Raw genomic sequence first — 21,786 nt, forward strand, 5'->3', positions numbered from 1 at the left:
GGTAAAATGGCTTTAAAACTCTAAGAACTGAAACTGCTATTGGTTGGCCCTGTGATAATTTATTGATTTAATTTGAACAAGTTATTTCACCTCATACTCAGCATTATTCATCTTTTAGACATTTTATAGGGTCCTTGTGTCCAAGAACTTGTGGCAGCTGTTCTTTAAAACATTCTGTAAAAAATGGTAAATTTGGGGAATTCCCTGGCAGTCCAGTGGTTAGGACTCCACGCTTCCACTGCAAGGGACACGGGTTCGATCCCTGGTTGGAGAGCTAAGATCCCACGAGCCAGAGAACGCAGCCAAAAAAAAAGGTAAATTTATCTGGAATCCAAACAAGTGCAGATAATTATTCACTATTATGGATCTGTTTTTTTAAAGTAATTAATTAATTAATTAATTTTTTGGCTGTGTTGGGTCTTCATTGCTGAGCGTGGGCTTTCTCTAGTTGCGGCAAGCGGGGGCTACTCTTCGTTGCAGTGCGTGAGCTTCTCTTGTTGTGGAGCACGGGCTCTAGGCACGCGGGCTCAGTAGTTGTGGTGCACGGGCTTAGTTGCTCCGCAACATGTAGGATCTTCCCGGACCAGGGCTCGAACCCGTGGCCCCTGCATTGGCAGGAGGATTCTTAACCACTGAGCCACCAGGGAAGTCTTCTTGTTTTTAAGAAGGGACACATAAACGGTTAGAATGGGCTTAACTGTAAAAGCAGTTTGCAGAGCATGTCACAGATCTGATAGGGTGCAGCCCTTGTGCCATCTGGGCTACCAGCAGAGCTATCTGGCAGTAATGGCATTGTTAAGGGGCTGTCGAATGCCAGGGCATTGCGTTGTTGGAAATGAGATTATGTTAGGTGCGTTACTGCCTGCAATTTTCTGGAAATTAGTAATGTGTCTAAGATATATAGCTTGCTAATCAGGATTTTCCATGTTGTAGATTATCACCATAGATAATTGATTTTTTAAGAAAAATATTTCCAGAACTTTAACTTGGAATACCTAGAATATATCTACCCCTACTATACTGTTGGCAGTTGAGATTGGAAACTTGCTGGACACCACGGGGAGTGGAGGGTAAGTAGGGGGAATGGGGATAACTCCTCCAGCTAGAGCTTTGCAAATGCACATTTTCTCCCTTGTGTTTGTCTCTTCCCCTCTTTTTAGTGCCTGTCCAACATTTATATGATTATCTACTAGAAATATCCGTTAGACATCTTATTGAACTCTCAAATTCATATGTTCAGAGGACAGCTTCCCTGTGGTTCCTTCCTCCCCCCACCCTTCCACATTCTTCTTGGAGGGCAGCTTCACCATTGACCTGGCCTACATCCTGTCAGTCACCTGGTCCTGTGGACTTTTCCCTTCTGTATATCTGGAAATCTGTCCCTTCCTTCCAACTCCCACTTTTGTCCTCGTTCTTTCTCTGAATCAACTGCAGAAATGTATTTCTGCAGGTCTGCCCATATCCATCCCAAGTCAGAGTGACCTTTCTAAAACCCAAATTGGGTTATGTCATTTCTTCTGACAACCTCAGTGACTTACCCATTGCCTTCAGGTTTCGATCCAAACTCTTTATAATTGGACCTCTGCCTTTTTGTTCAACTTCCCTCATTAACCTTGTCTATTTGCTCTCTGCATTCCTTTTTTAAAATAGTTTGTTCCCTCAGTCAATGGTCCATTCTTTCATTTGCTCATCAAACATTTATTGGCCACCTATATGGGTCAGGCACTAAGCTTAAGTATGAGGCAATCAACGGAACCAATCCTTAGACCTTTCACTGATCTTTCACACTCTTAATCAGGATCAACTAGGTTATATTGCCGTGACATTTATCCTGAAATCTCACTGTTTTAACACAACAGAGTTTTATTATTTGTGATGATGCTTATCAGTCATGGGTTTTCAGAGGCTCTGCTCCACACAGGAACTCTCTTCCATTCAAGGGGTTCAGGCTTGTAGCTACACCAGCTGGAACTCACAATGTTCTTGGGCACTGTAACAGAGGAGGAAGGAGACTGGATGGGCTTCTCCCTGTCTCAGCCCAAAAGTGACACGTGTCCCTTCTGCTCATATTTCATTACGCAAAACTAGTCAAATGGTCCCACCTAACAGCAAGGGGAGGCTGGGTACCGTAGGCAAGAGCATGCAATATCTAGTGAGCATTGTGGTCTGTAGCACAGTCACTGAAATATAATTGGTCACCTGACTTATTGTCAATCTCATCCATTGAACTTTATTTATTGGCTGAGTTGGGTCTTCATTGCTGCATGCAGGCTTTCTCTAGTTGCAGCGAGCAGGGGCTATTCTTTGTTGTGGTGCGCGGGCTTCTCATTGCAGTGGCTTCTCTTGGGGAGCACGGGCTCTAGGCACGCGGGCTTCAGTAGTTGCAGCATGCGGGCTCAGTAGTTGTGGCTCGCGGGCTCTAGAGCGCAGCCTCAGTAGTTGTGGTGCTTGGGCTTAGTTGCTCCACGGCATGTGGATCTTCCTGGACCAGGGATCGAACCCACGTCCCCTGCATTGGCAGGCAGATTCTTAACCACTGTGCCACCAGGGAAGTCCCTCATCCGTTGAACTTTAAGTTTCTCAAGAGCTGAGGCTGTATCTGCCTTGCTTTGTATCCTAAGCACAGGGTCATACAGTAGGCTTCTGATGATTTTTTTGTTGAATGAGTGTCCTTGAACTTGGATTCAACTCACGTCACTTCCTTTAAGAAACCTTCCCTTACCATCCCCCCTGCCAACCTGGGTTAGGTGTCTCTTCCCATTGTCATTGTGGTATCCTGTGCATACCTCAGCCATAGCACTCCTCACCCTGTATTAGTACTTTTTTTTTTTTTTTCTCCTCTGTCCACTAGATAATCAGTTTCTCTAGGTCAGGGACTATGGCTTTCTTTTAGAAATTCATATTTCTAAAAGAAATATGAATTTTATATTCTTTTGAAAATTCGTATTAAACAATTTTAAAGCAATTTTTTAAAACCTAAAAAATAAAACATTGGGCTTCCCTAGTGGTGGGAAGTGGTGGAATCTGGGAAGATTCCACATGCCACAGAGCAGCTAAGCCTGTGCGCCACAACTACTGAGCCTGCGCTCTAGAGCCCGTGAGCCACAACCACTGAGCCCACTGCCACAACTACTGAAGCCCGTGAGCCTAGAGCCTGTGCTCTGCAACAAGAGAAGCCACCGCAACGAGACGCCCACGCACTGCAACGAAGAGTAGCCCCTGCTCGCTGCAACTAGAGAAAAGCCCGTGCACAGCAACAAAGGCCCAACGCAGCCTAATTAATTAATTAATTAATTAATTAATTAAAAAATTACTGAGAATTCCCTGGCGGTCCAGTGGTTATGACTCGGTGCTTTCACTGCAGTGGCCTGGGTTCAATCCCTGGTCGGGGGACTAAGATCTGGCAAGCTGCGTGGTGCAGGCAAAAAAAAGAAAAAGAAAAAAGAAATAAAATATTACTGTTTTAGCTGAAGCCCTTTATGTAAATCTCCCCACATTTCTTTATTTTTTCACTACACCCTTGTCCCTAATCAATATAATGATTTTTCTGTGTCCATGAGGATATTAAGTTGTCCGAGGAGGACCACCTAATGTCATGAATCCAAGAGTTCATATATGAATGGGTGTGTTCTGTGGGTTCGTTTCTCCATCTCTGCAGGGATATCACCTATCTTGATGAAAAGAGCTTCACAAGAGGTCTGATACACTTGGTTGGCTAGTCCCCCAGTTTGATCTGCCTCAAAATTGCAGAGGTTCTAACCTCTGCATCTCCTGTTCCTGGCTCATTGTAATGCCTAATGAATATTTGTTGAATAAATGACAAAATTTTTTTTCTTAGTGTGTCATTTTCAGAATCTCTTAGGAGCTTTGCCATTTATTTCTTTTTAGATAATTTGTATTTAAAAATCAAGCTTCAGAATAAGAATTTACTGACCAGAACACCACTTACTGTTTTGTAAGGTAGGAGGGAGTAAACCCTCTGGCTAAAATAAAGAATATTTTGTTTTGGTTTTTGCAGTAAATTTTCAATGGGTTGTCAAGGAAACTTACTGAGGAGAAGAACTATTTGCTGGTAATAGTGTTTGCTTTGAAGTATGACTACAAAGTAATGCAGCTCTCTTCCTCCAGCTGCAGTGTTATATGTAGTCTTACCTCATATAGTCATGCTTTGAATGTACAAAGCAATAACACTGGCTAGATTTACTCATTAATATTGCACATTTACTGATATTTAGAAATTAAATTATACTCTGTGGTACAAGTTTGCTTTTCTTTGCTTTAGCTTTGAAATGTCCCTTTAAAGGTCTTTCATTTGGACTATAACCTAATTGGATGGCCCTAGTCAGGCTTTGAAGCAAATGCTTAGGTTTAGAATGGCTGGTAAACACTTTGCCAAGAAGTGGGAAATCTCTAGGAAGAAAGACTACATGTTGTTATTTATATAACAAATCAGTGAAGGATTAACCCATTTTTCTACTTTTTCTTCTTGAATCTCCCTTACAGATTAGATAGATATGACTTAAATGCCATTGTCTAGAGAGTCTTTGGAGGACTTTTTAAAAACTTTTTGGCTTGAATTAACAAAGATGGTTATATTTGGGTTTATTTTTCTTTTGATAAGGAATTTTTGAAAATGTAAAATTGGCCACAGTTATCGAGGAGAATGGATATGGCAGTGATCCCCTTTTTCCTTTATGGAAATGATTTAATATAGTAAAACTAAGGGTAACCTGAGAGGCCACTCCTCTGGAGTGTAGACTCTGAAGAAGATAGTGATGACACTGACTACTTTAGCTTTTAAAAAATTACTGTGATCTTAAAACTAGTTTTATTTTATTGAGCTGAAGTTCACATAACATTAACCATTTTAAAGTAAGTCCGTGGCATTTAGCAACCACCACTTATGTCTAGTTTCAAAACACTTTTCATCATTCCAAAATAAAACCTGTATCCATTAAGCAGTTACTCCCTATTCTTCCCTTCCTCCAGTCCCTGGCAACCACCAATCTCCTTTCTGTCTCTATGGATTTACCTATTCTGCATATTTTATATAAGTGGAATTATACAACATGTGACTTTTTGAGTCTGGCTTTCACTTACCGTAATGTTCTCAAGCGTAACATTTATGTTCCTTTTTATGGCTGAAAACTAATCCTTGTATGTATATGCCATGTTTTGTTTATCCATTCATCCATTGTTGGACATTTGAATTATTTCTGCTTTTTGGTTATTGTGAATAATACTTCTAGGAGCATTTGTGTCCAAGTGTTAGAGTACCCGTTTTCAATTCTTTGGGGTATGGCGTATACCTGGGAGTGGAATTGCTAGATCATATGGTAATTTTATGTTTAACTTTTTGAGGAACAGCCTAACTTCCACAGTGCCTAAACTATTTTACATTCCTACCAGCAGTGTATGAAGGTTCCTGTTTCTCTACATTCTTGTAAGTACTTATTATTTAAAAAATTGTAACCATTCTAGTGGGTGTTAAGTGGTATCTCGTGGTGGTTTTACTTTATACTTCTCTAGTGACTAATGGTGTTGATCATCTTTTCATGTGCCTGTTGGCTATTTGTATATCTTGTTTGGAGAAATGCTGTTTGTCATTTTGTCCTTGAGTTGTATGAGTTCTTTATATATTTTGGATACTGGACCCTTATCAGATGATTTGCAAATATTTTCTCCCATTCTGTAGGTTGTCTTTTCACATCCTTGATAATGCCCTTCGATGCACAGAAGATTTTAATTTTGATGAAGTCTAATTTATCAAAAATTTTTTGGTTTTGTTTCTCAGGCTTTTGTTGTCATGTCTAAGAATTTGGCCTATGTTACCAAATCCAGGGTCATTAAGATTTACCCCTGTTTATTGTTTTAGCTCTTACGTTTAGGTTGTTGGTCCACTATGAGTTAATTTTTGTATATGGCATGAAGTAGGAGTCCAACAAAGACTCTTATTTAAAAGCATAATTTCATGAAACCTCCACATTGTACTTTTTAAAAATTAATTATTTGGCCGCACCCTGTGGCTTGCGGGCTCTTAGTTCCTCAGCCAGGGATTGAACCCAGGCCATTGCAGTGAAAGTGCCGAGTCCTAACCACTGGACCGCCAGGGAATTCCCTCACATGGTACTTTTAATATCCCTTGATTAAATATATATATACACCAACCTAAAACTACTGTGGATTTTATATTATTTTAAGCTATTCCATGTTCTATTAATCAAAGCAGAGTTTATATATATTTTTTAAAAATAGTGCTTGTAAGTTTAAGACATTATTTTCTCAGTCCATGGGCTATATATTGGTGACTGTATATGGATTCATGGATTTCCTTCTTATATCTTTTTTTTTTTTTCGGTACGCGGGCCTCTCACTGTTGTGGCCTCTCCTGTTGCGGAGCACAGGCTCCGGACGCGCAGGCTCAGCGGCCATGGCTCACGGGCACAGCCGCTCTGTGGCGTGTGGGATCCTCCCAGACCGGGGCACGAACCCGTGTCCCCTGCATCGGCAGGCGGACTCTCAACCACTGCGCCACCAGGATGGCCCACCTTCTTATATGTTGTGGTCCCCTCTAAGTCTGCAGATCATAGATTTTGTAGAAGAGCATCAGGAGAATCTATCATGGCAAGAAGAAAAGGGATTAAAGATGAAGAAAAAGGTAGAATTTCCAAGGGCTCATAGTTGCAGAGACCTTAAGTGGGAGAGAGAATACTGGAAGGTAGGTAACTGGAAGTTAGTGGTGGGATCTGTGAGTGCCAGAGAGGAAGGAGTGATTTCTTTCAGGCAACAAAGATGACTGCAGAGTAGAAGTTAAGTGCTGGGGAGTGGAGGGGTGGGTGGGGAATACGGTTTGGAATAGGGCCTGAAGCCCAAAAGACATCATCAGAAAGTGATTGTTTAGGGAGCAATTGAGGATTCCTTTAGTTTTGGAAATAATGCCAACCCAATGCTACCTCCGAATTAGGAGTAAAGCTAACTTTATTTAACATCTGTCCTAGGGAGGGTTAAGGAAAAGAAACTAAGGAAATTCTAGATTTTATTTCAACCATGACTCCAGTACTGGTTAAGTTTGAATTAGTAACCTATATTCTGTATCAATATTTTGTGTTTGTTTGGTTTCTTTTCATTTCTTTTTTTAAAATTAATTTTATTGCAGTATAGTTGGTTTACAATGTTGTGTTAATTTCTGCTGTACAGCAAAGTGACTCAGTTATATATACTTTTTCATATTCTTTTTCATTATGGTTTATCACATGATATTGAATATGGTTCTCTGTGCTATACAGTAGGACCTTGTTGTTTATCCATCCTATATATACTAGTTTTCATCTGCTAGTCCCAAACTCCCAATCCTTCCCTCTGCCACTGCTCCCCCCGACCCTGCCCTTGGCAACCACAAGTCTGTTCTCTGTGTCTGTGAGTCTGTTTCTGTTTCATAGATATGTTCAGTTGTGTCATATTTTAGATTCCACATATAGGTGATATCATACGGTATTTGTCTTTCTTTCTGACTTACTTCGCTAAGTATGATAATCTCTAGGTCCATCCATGTTGCTGCAAATAGCATTATTTCATTCTTTTTTATGGCTGAGTAGTATTCCATTGTATATATATGTACCACCTCTTCTTTATCCATTCATCTGTTGATGGACATTTAGATTGTTTCCTTGTTTTGGCTATTGCAAATAGTGCTGCTGTGAACATAGGGGTGCATGTATCCTTTTGGTTTTGTCTGGGTATATGTCCAGGAGTGGGATTGCTGGATCATATGGCAACAGTATTTTTAGTTTTTTGAGGAACCTCCATACTGTTTTCCATAGTGGCTGCACCAATTTACATTCCCACCAACAGTTTAAGAGGGTTCCCTTCTCTCCACATCCTCTCCAGCATTATTATTTGTAGACATTTTAATCATGGCCATTAAATGTCATTTCTTGATAAAGTTTCCTAGTAAAGGAATTCCAGTTTTATCTCAGCTGAAAGAATGACGAAAAGAAATCTTTCTAGTCTTCATGTCAGTGAGAGAGTTAGGTTCTCAGCACATACTTAGAGCTTAGGGTGATGTGTAGTATCGGCCTATGGCCATCTAATGGAGCAGGAACTGGGGCACACAGGAGTGAGAACCTTGGAGGGAAAGTTGGGACTGTGGTGCCAACTAGGGCCAAGGCCAGCTCTTCATAGCACTCACAGGCTCATCAGTGACAATCTTTGTTTTTTGTGTTTTTTTGAGTGTCTTTGTCAGCTGTGTGTTCAAAGGGCTTTAGAGAAACGAACAAAGGAGAGGATAGATTGGACAACTGTGTGAGAGTCCGAGGGGGGAACACATAATGGCCACTGGTTCAGATGCCCTTCTGCTTTTACTAGGCAGATTGTCTGCTTTTTCATACAGAAATGAAAGCTACTTTTCAAGAAGTGATTTGGAGAGGTATCAACAAAGAATGGATCTTAGGTATTTTTTTGTGGTGTTTAAACTCTGAATTTGTATGAATGTGTCTTTTTGAGTTTTTAACTACCCATGTGACCTCTGTGACTTTCAGGTGCTACTCGTGAGCAGTAGTCGCCATCCAGACCGATGGATTGTCCCTGGAGGAGGCATGGAGCCCGAGGAGGAGCCAAGTGTGGCAGCAGTCCGTGAAGTCTGTGAGGAGGTGTGCACTGCAAACAAAGGGCATGGCTGTACCTTGTCATCATGAACCTGTCATGTCTGTGTAGTTCATTAATTTATCACCACTCACTGAATGAACAGACTCATGATCACAGAAAGAAAGCACTTAACAGTTACCACATGCCTCCTTGATTAAAGGGGCAGTCAGGTTGTGACATGGTGATGTTTATCAGGCACTCTGTGCAAGGGGAGGGCTCATAGTAGTGACCGTATGTGATAATACCAGACAGGCCTTTGTGATTTCCTATGGATCTCTTCCCACACTGTCTCTGTTACCTGTGGCAGAAGATCAAGAATCAAATAGTTCATCAGCCCATAGAAATAAGAGGAGTAAGCAGTATTGGTATTAATGGCTTATTCTCATTAACCTTTGGGTGAGGAGGAGGCAGCCCTTGTTCTCCTGTGCTCCTTGGGTCCTGGCAATAGAGCAGTGGCTAAAGCAATACTTCTGTTAGCCAGAAGTTGTTAATGGTGCACCTTGAGAGACAATAGTATCTTCTTTTTTATTTGGTCACATGATATTCAACATATATATATTGAGTTCTTGGGCCATGCCCAGTATATCTTACTAGATACTCTAGAATAAACAGTCAGAAGTCAAATCTCTTGGTTCCCTTACTTCAAGGGCTTACAATTTCGTTGGGGAAACTGAGAAACAAATTGCAATTCAAAACCAGGAGGAAGGAACTAATGTTTCTCCATAGCCTCTTGTGGCAATACCACGCTCTGCTCTGCTTATGCTAATCTCCTTTAGGAGTCCTAACTCAGTGGTGTGAGTTTTACCACCTCCATTTACTTGCCTTGACTACATAGTGCTTTTTAGATCCATTTCCTTGTTCCAGAAGGGACTTAAGACTGATTCTAAGGACATAAAGTAGAGTTTAGAAAAAGTCTAAATTCTGCATTTCTTTTGGGTCAAGCCCTTGCTGAAGTCTTCTTCGACTAATTTTACTTTGGAATACCCAAGGAATTCTTTCCTTGCTCTGAAGTCCTGCAAACTTGTGTTGACTTGTGCCACTCTCATTTTATCATATATCTGTGTATCTATAACTAGATTGTAACCTCTAAGGGCAAAGATTATATTGCCCATTTTAAATCCTCCCTTCTTGTGCCTAGTACACAGCTGGGTGAATAGAAAGTAATTAATACATGCTTCTATGACAGATGGAACATAAAAGTCCTGAAGAAATACCCCAATTGGAAATTATCAGAGTTCTATCTGGAGGATCTCAAAGGTTTGACTATTCAAATAAGTGTGGTAGGGCCAATTGGTGGACCTAAGCTACATAATTTTGATTTCAATCCAGTTGGCTTCTGTGAGTTCTGAGGCACCTAAGGCAAAAGTGATGTTTGACAGAGTTATTGCGGCTCTGTGGATTCAGACAGGTTGTTGGAAGACCTGAAATAGACTGATGGTTCTAGAATAGAGAGGAAGGAAAAAATTCAGAGACCTTTGGGCAAAACTTGCTGCCTGGTTTAGAAGTTTTGGGTGAAGTGTGACAGCTTTACCTCTGCAGAGCACATTTGGATTTGGCATCTGTCTCAGGAAAACTTATACCCGTTGTTGTTACTATTGTTTCGTTGAGTGCTACAGTCGAATTGTCCTTGGGTTATATAAGTGCAACTAAGATGTAGAAAACTAGATGATTGCAATAGGAAGTACGTGAGGGAGTTGAAAAGGATATAGGGTTACCCTTTTGTTTCCTGGAAATTACATACCATCCTTCAGTAGGTAAAAGGGGGAATAAAGTGGAGAATAAAGTGGAGTTGGGACATGAGAAGGTGAACAATGCAGCACAAATAATTAAAGTATGCTTTTCATATGGTCAGTATCTTACCTACCTCCTGTCTTAAAGGGAATCCCAAGCTTGAAATTAAATGCTGCCTGCCATTCTCAGCCCTGAAGAATCCTGCCTGACTTTGAGCAGATTTTTTACTCTCCAGTCAAGAGTCATATCATACCCTGTTCTTTATTCCAGCATTATTGAGAGGATAAAGAATAAGGTACCAAATAAACCAAATATTCGTACAAACACTATAAATTAGAGAAATGTGTCATTATAAAGACAGACATTTCCATGGCTTACATCAAAATAAAATGGAGGGGGTGGCTTTTCTAATTCCACGTCTATCAACGGAGAATAAGACTTGAATCAGAGAGGATGTAGGTAGATGTTTTTTATTACCCTTGAAGGGTAGCTTTTGTAAGCAGAAACCACTGTTCAGGGGTTTATTTAGTTTTCAAAATGTTATGACTTTTTAAAAGCACACATTCAAAAACTTTGTTCTTTCCTAATGCTTGCAGATCTGATTGCTATATTTATAAGCATAGGAGATTTTTAAGGGGCCTTTGGATAATGTCATTTTTAAGGGGCCTTTGGATAATGCTTAGGCCAGTTCATTGAAGACTTTTAGATGTTTCAAATTACATTTATAAATTTAATTAATTTGATTGCTTTTTAAAGAACGTCAGTTGTCTGACTTTAAAAAAATGAAAACCTTATGAGGCTCTTCAGCAAAAAGTCCTGTGAATGTCATGTATTAAACTTATAAATCAGATGAATCTTAAATATTCCCATAGTGTATATAAACTTACTGAGATTTTCAACTTAAAATCACAAGTCAGAAATAAGTTATTCAGTTATACTTTCAAAGTTGAGGTTACCGTCTAATAGGCCAAATTCTTTTAAACATTAGAAAATCATAAAATATGTCTGGTCTCCTTCATCTTTCCTGTTAAATGAGGCCAGGACTCAGGGGTGGCCTGTTAGGAAAGGTCGATCCAGTTCACTGCAGCTCAGTCAAGACTATAACTTCACAAGGCTGACTAGCGGTCATGGAATCCACGTGGGTGGTGATGGGTACTGAGTGAGCCGTCTGTAGTATCTGGCATACTAGGCTAACTTTGTGCTTCACCCTGAAGGTCTCTTCCTCCATGCAGTCTTCATGATTCCTCCCTGTAGTCTTCATGATTCCTCCCTGCAGACTTGTTCTCCGTATGTGTTTCCATTGCAGTCTGTACTTCTAGCATCGTATTTATCATGTTTTATTCATATCGCTTGTCTAGTCTTCTGTGCTAGACTTTACACTCTGTGTAGCCAGGTACCATTCTTTCTTGCTCACTGTTGAATCCCCAATGCTTAACTCATAACAAGTGCTGAACAAAATAAGTGCTGCAGTTTTTGGCGTGACCGCTAGAGCGGCCACATAAATGCAATTGAGGTAGGCCCTTTTGGGTTGTCAGGAGTAGACATAACATCTACAGGCCCCTCAGTTAATTGAGGGAGAAGAATATGGCAGTATCACAGCAGCTGTCCAGCCAGGCTGTGCAGAACTGGAAACTTAGGTCACAGAGCACAGGCAGGCCTTGCTCGCAGTGGGTGGATGGATGTGGGAACGCACTGTAGCTCAAGAGCCTGGTCACCATACCAGAGGCCCAGCGCCTCTCTTCCACTGTGGAGCGCTGCCTTTCTAATGTCTTCTTAGCCTCCCAGCTTCTGCTTACCACTTTTTTTTTTTTAATTTATATTATTTATTTATTTTTGGCTGCGTTGGGTCTTCATTGCTGCAAGCGGGGTTTCTCTAGTTGCAGTGAGTGGGGGCTACTCTTCGTGGCGGTGCGCGGGCTTCGCATTGCGGTGGCTTCTCTTGTTGCAGAGCACGGGCTCTAGGTGCGAGGGCCCAGTAGTTGTAGCACGTGGGCTCGGTAGTTGTGGCTCGCGGTCTCTAGAGCGCAGGCTCAGTAGTTGTGGCGCACGGACTTAGTTGCTCCGCGGCATGTGGGGTCTTCCCGGCCAGGGCTCAAACCCATGTCCCCTGCATTGGCAGGCGGATTCTCAACCACTGCGCCACCAGGGAAGTCCCAGCTTACTACTTTTTGTTTGGTGTTTTTCATCCCTTGTGCATCACTAACCTGTCTGTTGACTCACTCTGTCTGTGTATCTCACATTCAGCCTTCCTGAGAGAGGACTTGATCGGTTTTGCCTACTTACAACCTTCAGAGCTGCCAGGCCACATCAGTTTCTAGCCATTTTGAAGATGTCTGCTTTACCTTTGCATCAGTTGCTGATTTCTTATTCCTCTAACTGAGCTCAGAGTGGTAAGGTCATGTGCTATAAAACATGACAGCCTGGGGCTTCCCTGGTGGCTCAGTGGTTGAGAGTCTGCCAGCCCACGCAGGGGACACGGGTTCGTGCCCCAGTCTGGGAAGATCCGACATGCCGCGGAGCGGCTGGGCCCGTGAACCATGACCGCTGAGCCTGTGCGTCCGGAGCCTGTGCTCCGCAACGGGAGAGGCCACAACAGTGAGAGGCCCATGTACCGCAAAAAAAAACACAAAAAAACCATGACAGCCTGTGCTTAAGTACTGCCTGCAGCAGCTGTACCAATGGTATGTAGTAAAAAGATATTTAATAACACAGGGAAATATTTGTAGCACATTCCTAAGTGATCAAAGCAGGTTATGAAACAATATTTATGATAGAAAACCATTTAGTGGGGAAGAAGTATGTGTGTCTATTTGTACAGAAAGAATAGATAACACTACTTGTACACTTACTATGTGCCAAGCTGTGTTTAAGGGTTTTACATATGTCGCCTCATTTCCTCACCAGATCCAATAAGGTAGGAACTGTTATTATCTACATTTTACAGGTTGAGATTCAATGAGATCAAGTAATTTGTCCTGGCACACCAGGACAAATTGTGCCCAGCTAAATGTGCTCAAGTGCTCAAGGTAAGATTTGAATCCAGAACATCTAGTCTTAGCACCCACACTCCTAATGCCTTGAAAGAATGCCCATCAGATGTTCACAGTGGTTATCTTTGGGTTAGCTCTTAGATTATCAAGTTTTCTACATTGAACATATATTTGTTACTATAAAAATTTTCTGTATAAACGTGAATGGAATGAGGTTATTAAGTAGTTTATCATGGCATTATCAGTCCTAGATACCATAAAACTCAACCTGTTCTGAAGCTTTGTTCAACCCAGCTTAAAACTTTTAGCATATTGGCTGAATCTCAGAAACAGATAAATCTGTAGCACTTGAAACATTACCAGTCACATTTAAAGGGCTGAACTTCCGTGGCAGTCCAGTGGTTAAGACTTCACCTTCCAATGCAGGGAGTGCAGTTCTTCCCTAGTCAGGGAGCTAAGATCCCACGTGCCTCTCAGCCAAAAAACCAAAACATAAAACAGAAACAATATTGTAACAAATTCAGTAAAGACTTTAAAAAAGGTCCACATTAAAGAAAAAAAAAACCAAAATCTTTAAAGGGCTGAAATATTCCCTTTTGGAAACTAGCTTCCATTTTTTAGCTGCTTCTAGTTAAAGTCCTATTGTAGTGACCCCTCAAAGGGATGAGGCTTTCTCCCAGGACTGACCATGGGCCTTGGTAACAGTGCATCTCTAGCAAAGGCTAGTATGAGCCAGCCATGTGATGCTCTCTCTGTAATAAAAAAGAAAAGCACTTCTTTGTGAGGTTTTCAGAGCTATTCTTTCTTGCTAATTCAATGGGAAAGGTAAAACTGCTGGCTGACAGGGAAGAAGAGACGCTGGATCTGAAACTGTTCTGTCCTCTGTTCAGCTGTTATGTTTCCATTTCTTTCATCCATTCTGACCTCAGCCAAACCAGGAATGTTATCACAAAGATACAGTACATCTGAAAACAGAAACGGGAAAATATTATGTGCAAACTTCAGCTGCATTCTCTTCAAGGGTGACAAAGATGGGTACCTTCTGCCTTTAGAGAAATGTAGCCAGTGATAACTGAGAGTGTGGCCAAATGCCAGTTCCTTTTATCTGCTGCCTCATGTCTGGACAAGGTCCATATCCATATCCATTTCTAGCATATAAATTATAAAGATTTTGTAGGCAGACTGATAATTAACCTGTGACATAGGCCTAGCTTTAAAAAAAAAAAAAAAAAGGAACTTGTTCTCTGACTTCCTCACTTGTGTCCTAATATCACACTTCTCTGCTGCTCCTTTGTCTCCTACCACCTGTTGCTTTGCCACATAAATTCACCATCATGGAAATTTTTTCAAGTCAGTGATGTCGCCTTAAACTTCCCTGTACCTTGCTGCCCTCCCTCAAGTTTTTGGGTTTTTTTGTTTTGTTTTGGCCTCACCGCACAGCTCATGGCTTATATTTCCTCGACCAGGGATCGAACCTGCACTGCCTGCAGTGGAAGCATGGTGTCTTAACCATTGGACCGCCAGGGGAGAATTCCGTTAAGTTTTTGATACACTGTCTTATGTAAACATTTCACAGCATGTTTGACTGAATTCACCTTCATTTAAGATAGTTTTTTGAACATCTAGATGCTTTAATATAGTATCAAGGATCTGGTTGCCTTGAGCCCAGAGCTGCTTCCTGATTATCTCTAGCCTTACTAATCTTATTTATGTCAGCCTATCAAGAATTTATTGTAACCCTTCTTGATCTCATTTGTATTTTCAGATAAGACCAGGGAAAATGCCATAGTGAACTTTATTTTTAAAATCTATATCTTCTTATCCCAATTCCTGTACTATGTGTTCCCTGTCCCTGCAAAAAAAAAAGGTTGTACTCTCTTTTTTATGTAACATAGCAACCAGAAGGCTCCCGTTGGTATCTCAGAACTGTCTCTGACAGGGAAGCAGTGTTTCATGTCTCTTGTTATATGCAAGTAGAACATTTGAAAAGCCTGTGACTACTGGGGAATAATTTGAAATACAGTTTTGTCAGCCTTTTTCTTAGCTCATAGTGTTAGACTCTGTTTGGAGTGGAGAAAAAAGTGAAGGCTCTGGGGCTTCCCTGGTGGCGCAGTGGTTAAGAGTCCGCCTGCCGATGCAGGGGACACAGGTTCGTGCCCCGGTCTGGGAAGATCCCACATGCCGCGGAGCGGCTGGGCCCGTGAGCCATGGCCGCTGAGCCTGCGCGTCCGGAGCCTGTGCTCCGCAATGGGAGAGGCCACAACAGTGAGAGGCCCGCGTACTGCCAAAAAAAAAAAAAAAAAAAGTGAAGGCTCTGTGTGACTGTGTTGTATTTTCATCTTTACTTTTTGGCCCAGCCTAAACAGTTATGAATGGAAGATGGGGATAGTGTATCACAGAATTTATTAGGGAAATAAGTTAATTTTTTTTTATTTAGAACTTTAACCACAAAATATATATCATAATATATTAAGAATAATTTCAGTCATTTCAACATGATAAATAAAACAGGGGGAAGTAATGTAGACCAGGGGTCTCCAGCTCATAAGCTTGTAGGGAAGCAGTCAGGCAGTTGACGGTGGGTGTAGCTCTGGTAAAGTGGGGAGAGCCTACCCTAGACCAGAGACGGTCCTCTTCAGGCCCAGCCGGTAGTTTTCATGTGGCAGTTAAGACGCAGTGTGACTCTGCTGTTTTAAGAGAAGCATGAAAGCTGGATTTATTTTTTAATATATATATATATTTATAAATTTATTTTATTTTTGGCTGCATTGGGTCTTCGTTGCTACACGCGGGCTTTCTCTACTTGCGGCGAGCGGGGGCCACTCTTTGTTGCAGTGAGCGGGCTTCTCACTGCGGTGGCTTCTCGTTGCGGAGCACAGGGTCTAGGCCCGTGGGCTTCAGTAGCTGTGGCTCGTGGGCTGTAGAGCGCAGACTCAGTAGTTGTGGCACACGGGCTTAGTTGCTCCGCGGCATGTGGGATCTTCCCAGACCAGGGCTCGAACCCGTGTGCCCTGCATTGGCAGGGGGATTCTTAACCACTGCACCACCAGGGAAGCCCCAAAAACTGGATTCTTATGTGAGATCTCCTGATCTTTCAACATAAGCAACTAATTTTTTAAAATTCATTTTTAAAATGTCAATCAAATAATATACACATAGTAGATTAAAACAACAGCAGTAGTAGTACTAAAAGGCTCATAATGGAAAACAACCAAAAGATGTGTTCTTAATTAGGTGGATGATCTGTTTTGCAGATTTTTACTTTATTTTGAACTGTAAACTGAGAAGCTCCAAGCTCTTGGAAGAAGGTAGTTTTATTTTTTAGTCTCCTAAATGATAAATGAAGGCAAATAAAGGTTTTTAACCTTGGGAATACTGCATTGTTTAATAGAAATGTTAATATGAGAAAATATATCCAGATGTAAATTACTGTAAATCAAGAGAGATCACAAACCAACCCCATTTGTTTGTTGAAAAGCAGGCTTTATTTAGGTAGCATTTTCTGAATTTCTGTTATTTAATTTTAAAAACCACATGAAAATGAATTATTAATAATGATGTACATGTATGTTATATGCACCTATAGATTTATCTTTAAAATTGATTTAAGGGAATTCCCTGGTGGTCCAGTGATTTGAATTCTGTGCTTCCACTGCAGGGGACCCAGGTTCGATACCAGCCAGGGAACTAGAACCCCACAAGCCACGTGCCAAAAAATTAATAATAATAAATTTAAAAAATTTTTTTCAAAAGTAGGCAAAGGATTTTTCTATGGTTGAAATTTTTCAAAATAAAAAGTTCGGAAGAAAATAAGCTTAAACACTTATCATTTGCCACCTACACTCAAAGTCTTCAGGTGGAAACCACGAAATACAACAATGATGGATGCTACTTTCCCCAAGAAAAATTGTGTTTTTATAAGTACTACCATGTCTTTATTTTTACTTGGTAAAAAGATAGATATTTTTAGCTTCTTTGGTCAAAGCATTATAAAATGTAAGAGTCATGTCTCTTAATGCATTATATTTAATTATCTTATCCTGGTAATTTATTCTTTTTTAAGAATTTAATGGGAAATGTGCCTCAGTGGTAAAACATTTCAGGAAAACCTTTGTTCACCTAACATGGGGATATATGTTTGTGTGTGGCAACATGTTTATTCCGTGGTCCTAGAAAAGCATATACACAGAAATATAGCAAAAGAAGTTAAGAGCTTTTCCTTAGAAAAAGTCATTTTGAATATATAAAATGATCAGGGAAAACATACCATGTCTTAGGTGGAAAACCGTTGGTGTGAGGCCGTTTTATGTTAGAGTACAGATTGAATCCCGCGGATCTCTGGCAAAGGCCCTTAAGTAAATCCGTATTGAATCTCCTGTTTCTGGCAGCTGAGAACTTAGAAAGGGCCTTTCCTCTCAGTTACAGTTCAGGGATGAAAGGAGACCTTGGCATAGACACTGCCTCCAGTGAAGGGCTTGGCTGAGGCAGCTGTGATAATCCCTGTGCTCAGTTTTTGCTCTGTGCTCACATGACCGAGAATGTAATTCAACTCTGGCCCCAGAGCAAGGGAGGCCTCTTTCTCCTTTCAGAGGAGGACTCCTCTCTGCTCCTAGGCTGCCTCGAAATGGTAAATGGCTACTCCTAGGTTACTTCCACGATGACTTCTGGAGTCAACCTTAAAATGATTGAGAATTTTTAGTGACTGTCATTTTGGCTTTTGTAAAAATACTTAATGGATACTCTTGGCTTTATGAAAAGTGTTATTCAAAATGTTATTACATATTTGTGTTACTGACCTTGTTTAAATACACAGGTGCTTTTTTTTTAAAGTTTATTATTTATTTATTTTATTTTTGGCTGTGTTGGGTCTTCGTTGCTGCGCACGGGGTTTCCTTAGTTGCGGTGAGAGGGGGCTACCCTTCGTTGCAGTACGTGGGCTTCTCATTACAGTGGCCTCTCTTGTTGCGGAGCACAGGCTCTAGGCGCGTGGGCTTCAGTAGTTGTGGCGTGTGGGCTCAGTTGTTGTGGTGCATGGGCTTAGTTGCTCCGCGGCATGTGGGATCTTCCTGGACCAGGGATTGAACCCGTGTCCCCTGCATTGGCAGGTGGCACTGCACCACCAGGGAAGTCCTACACAGCTGTTTTTGACTAGGAATTTCCATTAGAGCTATTTGTAAAAATTTTAATATTAAGAATAGAAACAATATAATCTGAACAGGACTGTTATTCTGAGGGCTTTTAAGTGCTCACTCTAGCATTTAGTGATGCAATTAGTGTAGCCAGTTTGATTACTTAAGTAATTAAGCTGGTGACTACTTCAGCTCACCATTTTTCTGGTTATAAAAGTAATACATGCTCCTAGCAGAATGAAAAGCCAGACAGTGCAAAGATGATGGTATGTTACCATAGTTCCTTGGCTGATTAGTTTTTCTCCAACTGTTTAATTAAGAAATTTTACAAACACGTAAGTAATATTTTAAAAGAGTGAAACAAACACTGTATATCTTCTTCTAGGTATAATATCTGTTGACTTGTTGTATATTTGCTTTATCTCTCTGTGTTTATATCCATACCCTTTTTTTGGCCATTCCGTTTGAAAATAAGTTGTAGCTATCATGGCACATTACCTCTAAGTTCTGTTCTTTATTTAGCATGCATCTCTTTAGAATAAGGCCAGTCCCCTACATAACTATATACCATTGTCACACCTAAGAAAATTCATAATAATTCCATAACATCATCTAATATTTACTCCGTATTCAAATGTCCCCAACTATCATGAAATGTCTATTATATCTGTTTGTTTCCTCACACATTACAATTGGAGGTATGTCGTTTCAGGCTAAATGATATAGATATATTTATACAATAAATAGAACCATAACCTCAGCCTTTTCACACCCTGCTCACTATGATGCTGACTTTTTAAAAGAGTCCAGGATCATTGTCTGATAGAATGTCTCATATTATGGTTTTGTTTGATTGTTTCTACCAGGTGTCTTTTAACTTATTTCCTTATCCTCTGTACTTCCAGCAACTTAGTCTAGAGCAGTGTTGTCCAGTGGAATATTCTGAAATGATGGAAGTGTTCTATATCTGCGGTGTTCAGTGTGGTAGCCACTAGCCATATATGCCTATTTAAATGAATGAAAATTAAATAAAATTTAAAATTCAGTTCCTTAGTCACACTAGGCATATTTTAAGTTCAGTAGCTACATTTTGAATAGCACACGTCTAGAGGCTTGATTAGATTTAGGGTAAGCATTTTTGACAAGTTGCTGCATAGGTGATGTCAAGTACTTCCTAATACTTAATGTCATGAGGCACATAATGTCAGGTTGCCTTGCCATTCGTGATAAAACGTTTGATCAGGTTATAACTGACAGTCTCTCCATTGTAGAAGTACATTTCTCCTTATGTAGCAAAATTGGTAAGTAATCTGTTGAACAGTTCTTCCAGGCTATATGAATCTCTTGTCTCCCAACAACCCAACATTTTTTTTTTAATTTATTTATTTTTGGCTGTGTTGAGTCTTTGTTGCTACACGTGCGGGCTCTCTCTAGTTGCAGAGAGCAGGGGCTACTCTTCATGGCGGTGCACCAGCTTCTCATCTCAGAAGCTTCTCTTGTTGCGGAGCACGGGCTCTAGGCACGCGGGCTTCAGTAGTTGTGGCACGCAGGCTCAGTAGTTGTGGCTTGCGGGCTCTAGAGCGCAGGCTTAGTAGTGGCACACGGGCTTATGTGGCACATGTTGCTCCGCGGCATGTGGGATCTTCCCGGACCAGAGCTTGAACCCGTGTCCCCTGCATTGGCAGGCGGATTCTTAACCACTGAACCACCAGGGAAGCCCCCAGCAGTCTTTCAACTAACAGTTTTAGCATCTACTGCTGAACCTTACCAAATCAGATAAAAGAGCAGACTGAAGAACAGTGACTTTCTAATTCTTTTTTTTTTTTAAGCTGAAATTCTTCTTTAAAAGAAAGCCCTCTTCCTCCTCCCTCCCCACCCCCCTTTTTCCTTATTTTAAATAACCCCACTGGAGTAATGGATTGGTTGGTTAGGACTCCACACTTCCACTGCAGGGACACGCGTTCAGTCCCTGGTCGGGGAACTGAAATCCCATGTGCTGTGTGGCACGGCCAAAAATATATAAATAAATAAAGTCATTGGAGAGAGAGTGATCATATAAGTAAATAAATAAGTAAATAAATAGCCTTGGGGGAACGAAGTTGGACTGGAAGGAAGCCCCTGGGAAATTTTATCTAAATTTTTTTTAGTTTTTTACAACCCCAGAGTCTGGGCAGAAACGTGAAGAGATCAAGCAGTTGAAAAAGTCAGTATTTAAAGTGCTTAATGGCATAGCCATAATCCCCCAAGGAATTCTAAGGGGATATATTTGGGTTCGGAAAGATCAAAATTAGCATTGCTGAAATTTTGTTCTGTGTTGTCTTCTTGGGTGCAAGGAAATGAAAGCAAAGCCATCGCTGGGGGCAGATGACAAAGCTTCAGTTACATTTTTTGTTTTTATTTTTGCTTTTTTTTTAGGCTTGAGACTTGATCTTGTTCTTCAAAGAATTTTTTTTTTTAATTTAAGTTAGAATGATTGATGAAGATAATGTTATTGGGGCAAGGGATGGTTCACATGGAGATCATCAAGACAGTTTACTGTTTCCAGATGACTAGATTAATCCTTAAAGGAGTATGAATAGAAGTAATCCATGAAGAATCGTCAAATGTGCTAATCTCCCTGAGAACTAAAGAGTATTGCAGTTGGATAGATTTATGTGAACTCTTTTATTGGTGATGCTGACACAGTTGTGTATTTAGAAACAGTTATTGCTGCCTCACAAAACCTAAAACAAGAATAATCATGTTATCTCATAGTTTCTGTGAGACATGAATTCAGACAGCATGCAGCAGGGATGGCTTGTCCATGATGTCTGGCGCCTCAGCGGGAAGAATCAAAGACTGGGAACAGAATACTGTTGAGAAAAAAGCTTGAATAACTTTTTCTACTAGGCTTCCAGGACTCAACACTTTTCTGATTTTTCCCCTCCATCTGAGTTGTCTGCTGATTCCTCCCTGAAGGCTGAATGTCCTGAAGTTCAGTTCTTTGTCTTTTCTTTCCTTGTCTCTCATCTGCTCCTTGGTGGTCTCATCCAATCTCAAGGATTTAAATATAGTAGGTGGGTAGTTGGGTTAGTGGGTAGGTAGGTTGGTGGATGGGTGGATGGATGACCCATCCATCCCCAACCACAGCTCTCCTTAACCTGCCTATTTGGTATTTCCATTGGGATGTCCAGTAGGCATCTGAAACTTAAGATGTATAAAACTAAACTTGTGATCCCATTATCTTCTCCCAAGACTGCTGCTCCTCCAGCAGTCTTCTCCATCTCAGTAAATGTCACCTCCATCCTTCCAGT

At 40.9% G+C, this 21,786-nt stretch overlaps 1 protein-coding gene across 3 annotated transcripts in view; it reads left to right on the forward strand.

The window, feature by feature from the left end:
- Nucleotides 1-21,786, forward strand: part of NUDT3 (nudix hydrolase 3) — a 101,580-nt gene that overhangs the window by 47,480 nt on the left and 32,314 nt on the right. For all 3 annotated transcript variants that reach the window (XM_019944058.3, XM_019944059.3, XM_073810840.1), the window contains one exon: nucleotides 8,538-8,648. In XM_019944058.3, coding sequence (XP_019799617.1) covers nucleotides 8,538-8,648 — 111 coding nt within the window. The remainder of the gene's footprint in view (nucleotides 1-8,537; nucleotides 8,649-21,786) is intronic.

The sequence above is a fragment of the Tursiops truncatus genome, chromosome 10 (assembly GCF_011762595.2).
Source record: "Tursiops truncatus isolate mTurTru1 chromosome 10, mTurTru1.mat.Y, whole genome shotgun sequence".
In the NCBI taxonomy this organism is placed as follows: domain Eukaryota; kingdom Metazoa; phylum Chordata; class Mammalia; order Artiodactyla; family Delphinidae; genus Tursiops; species Tursiops truncatus.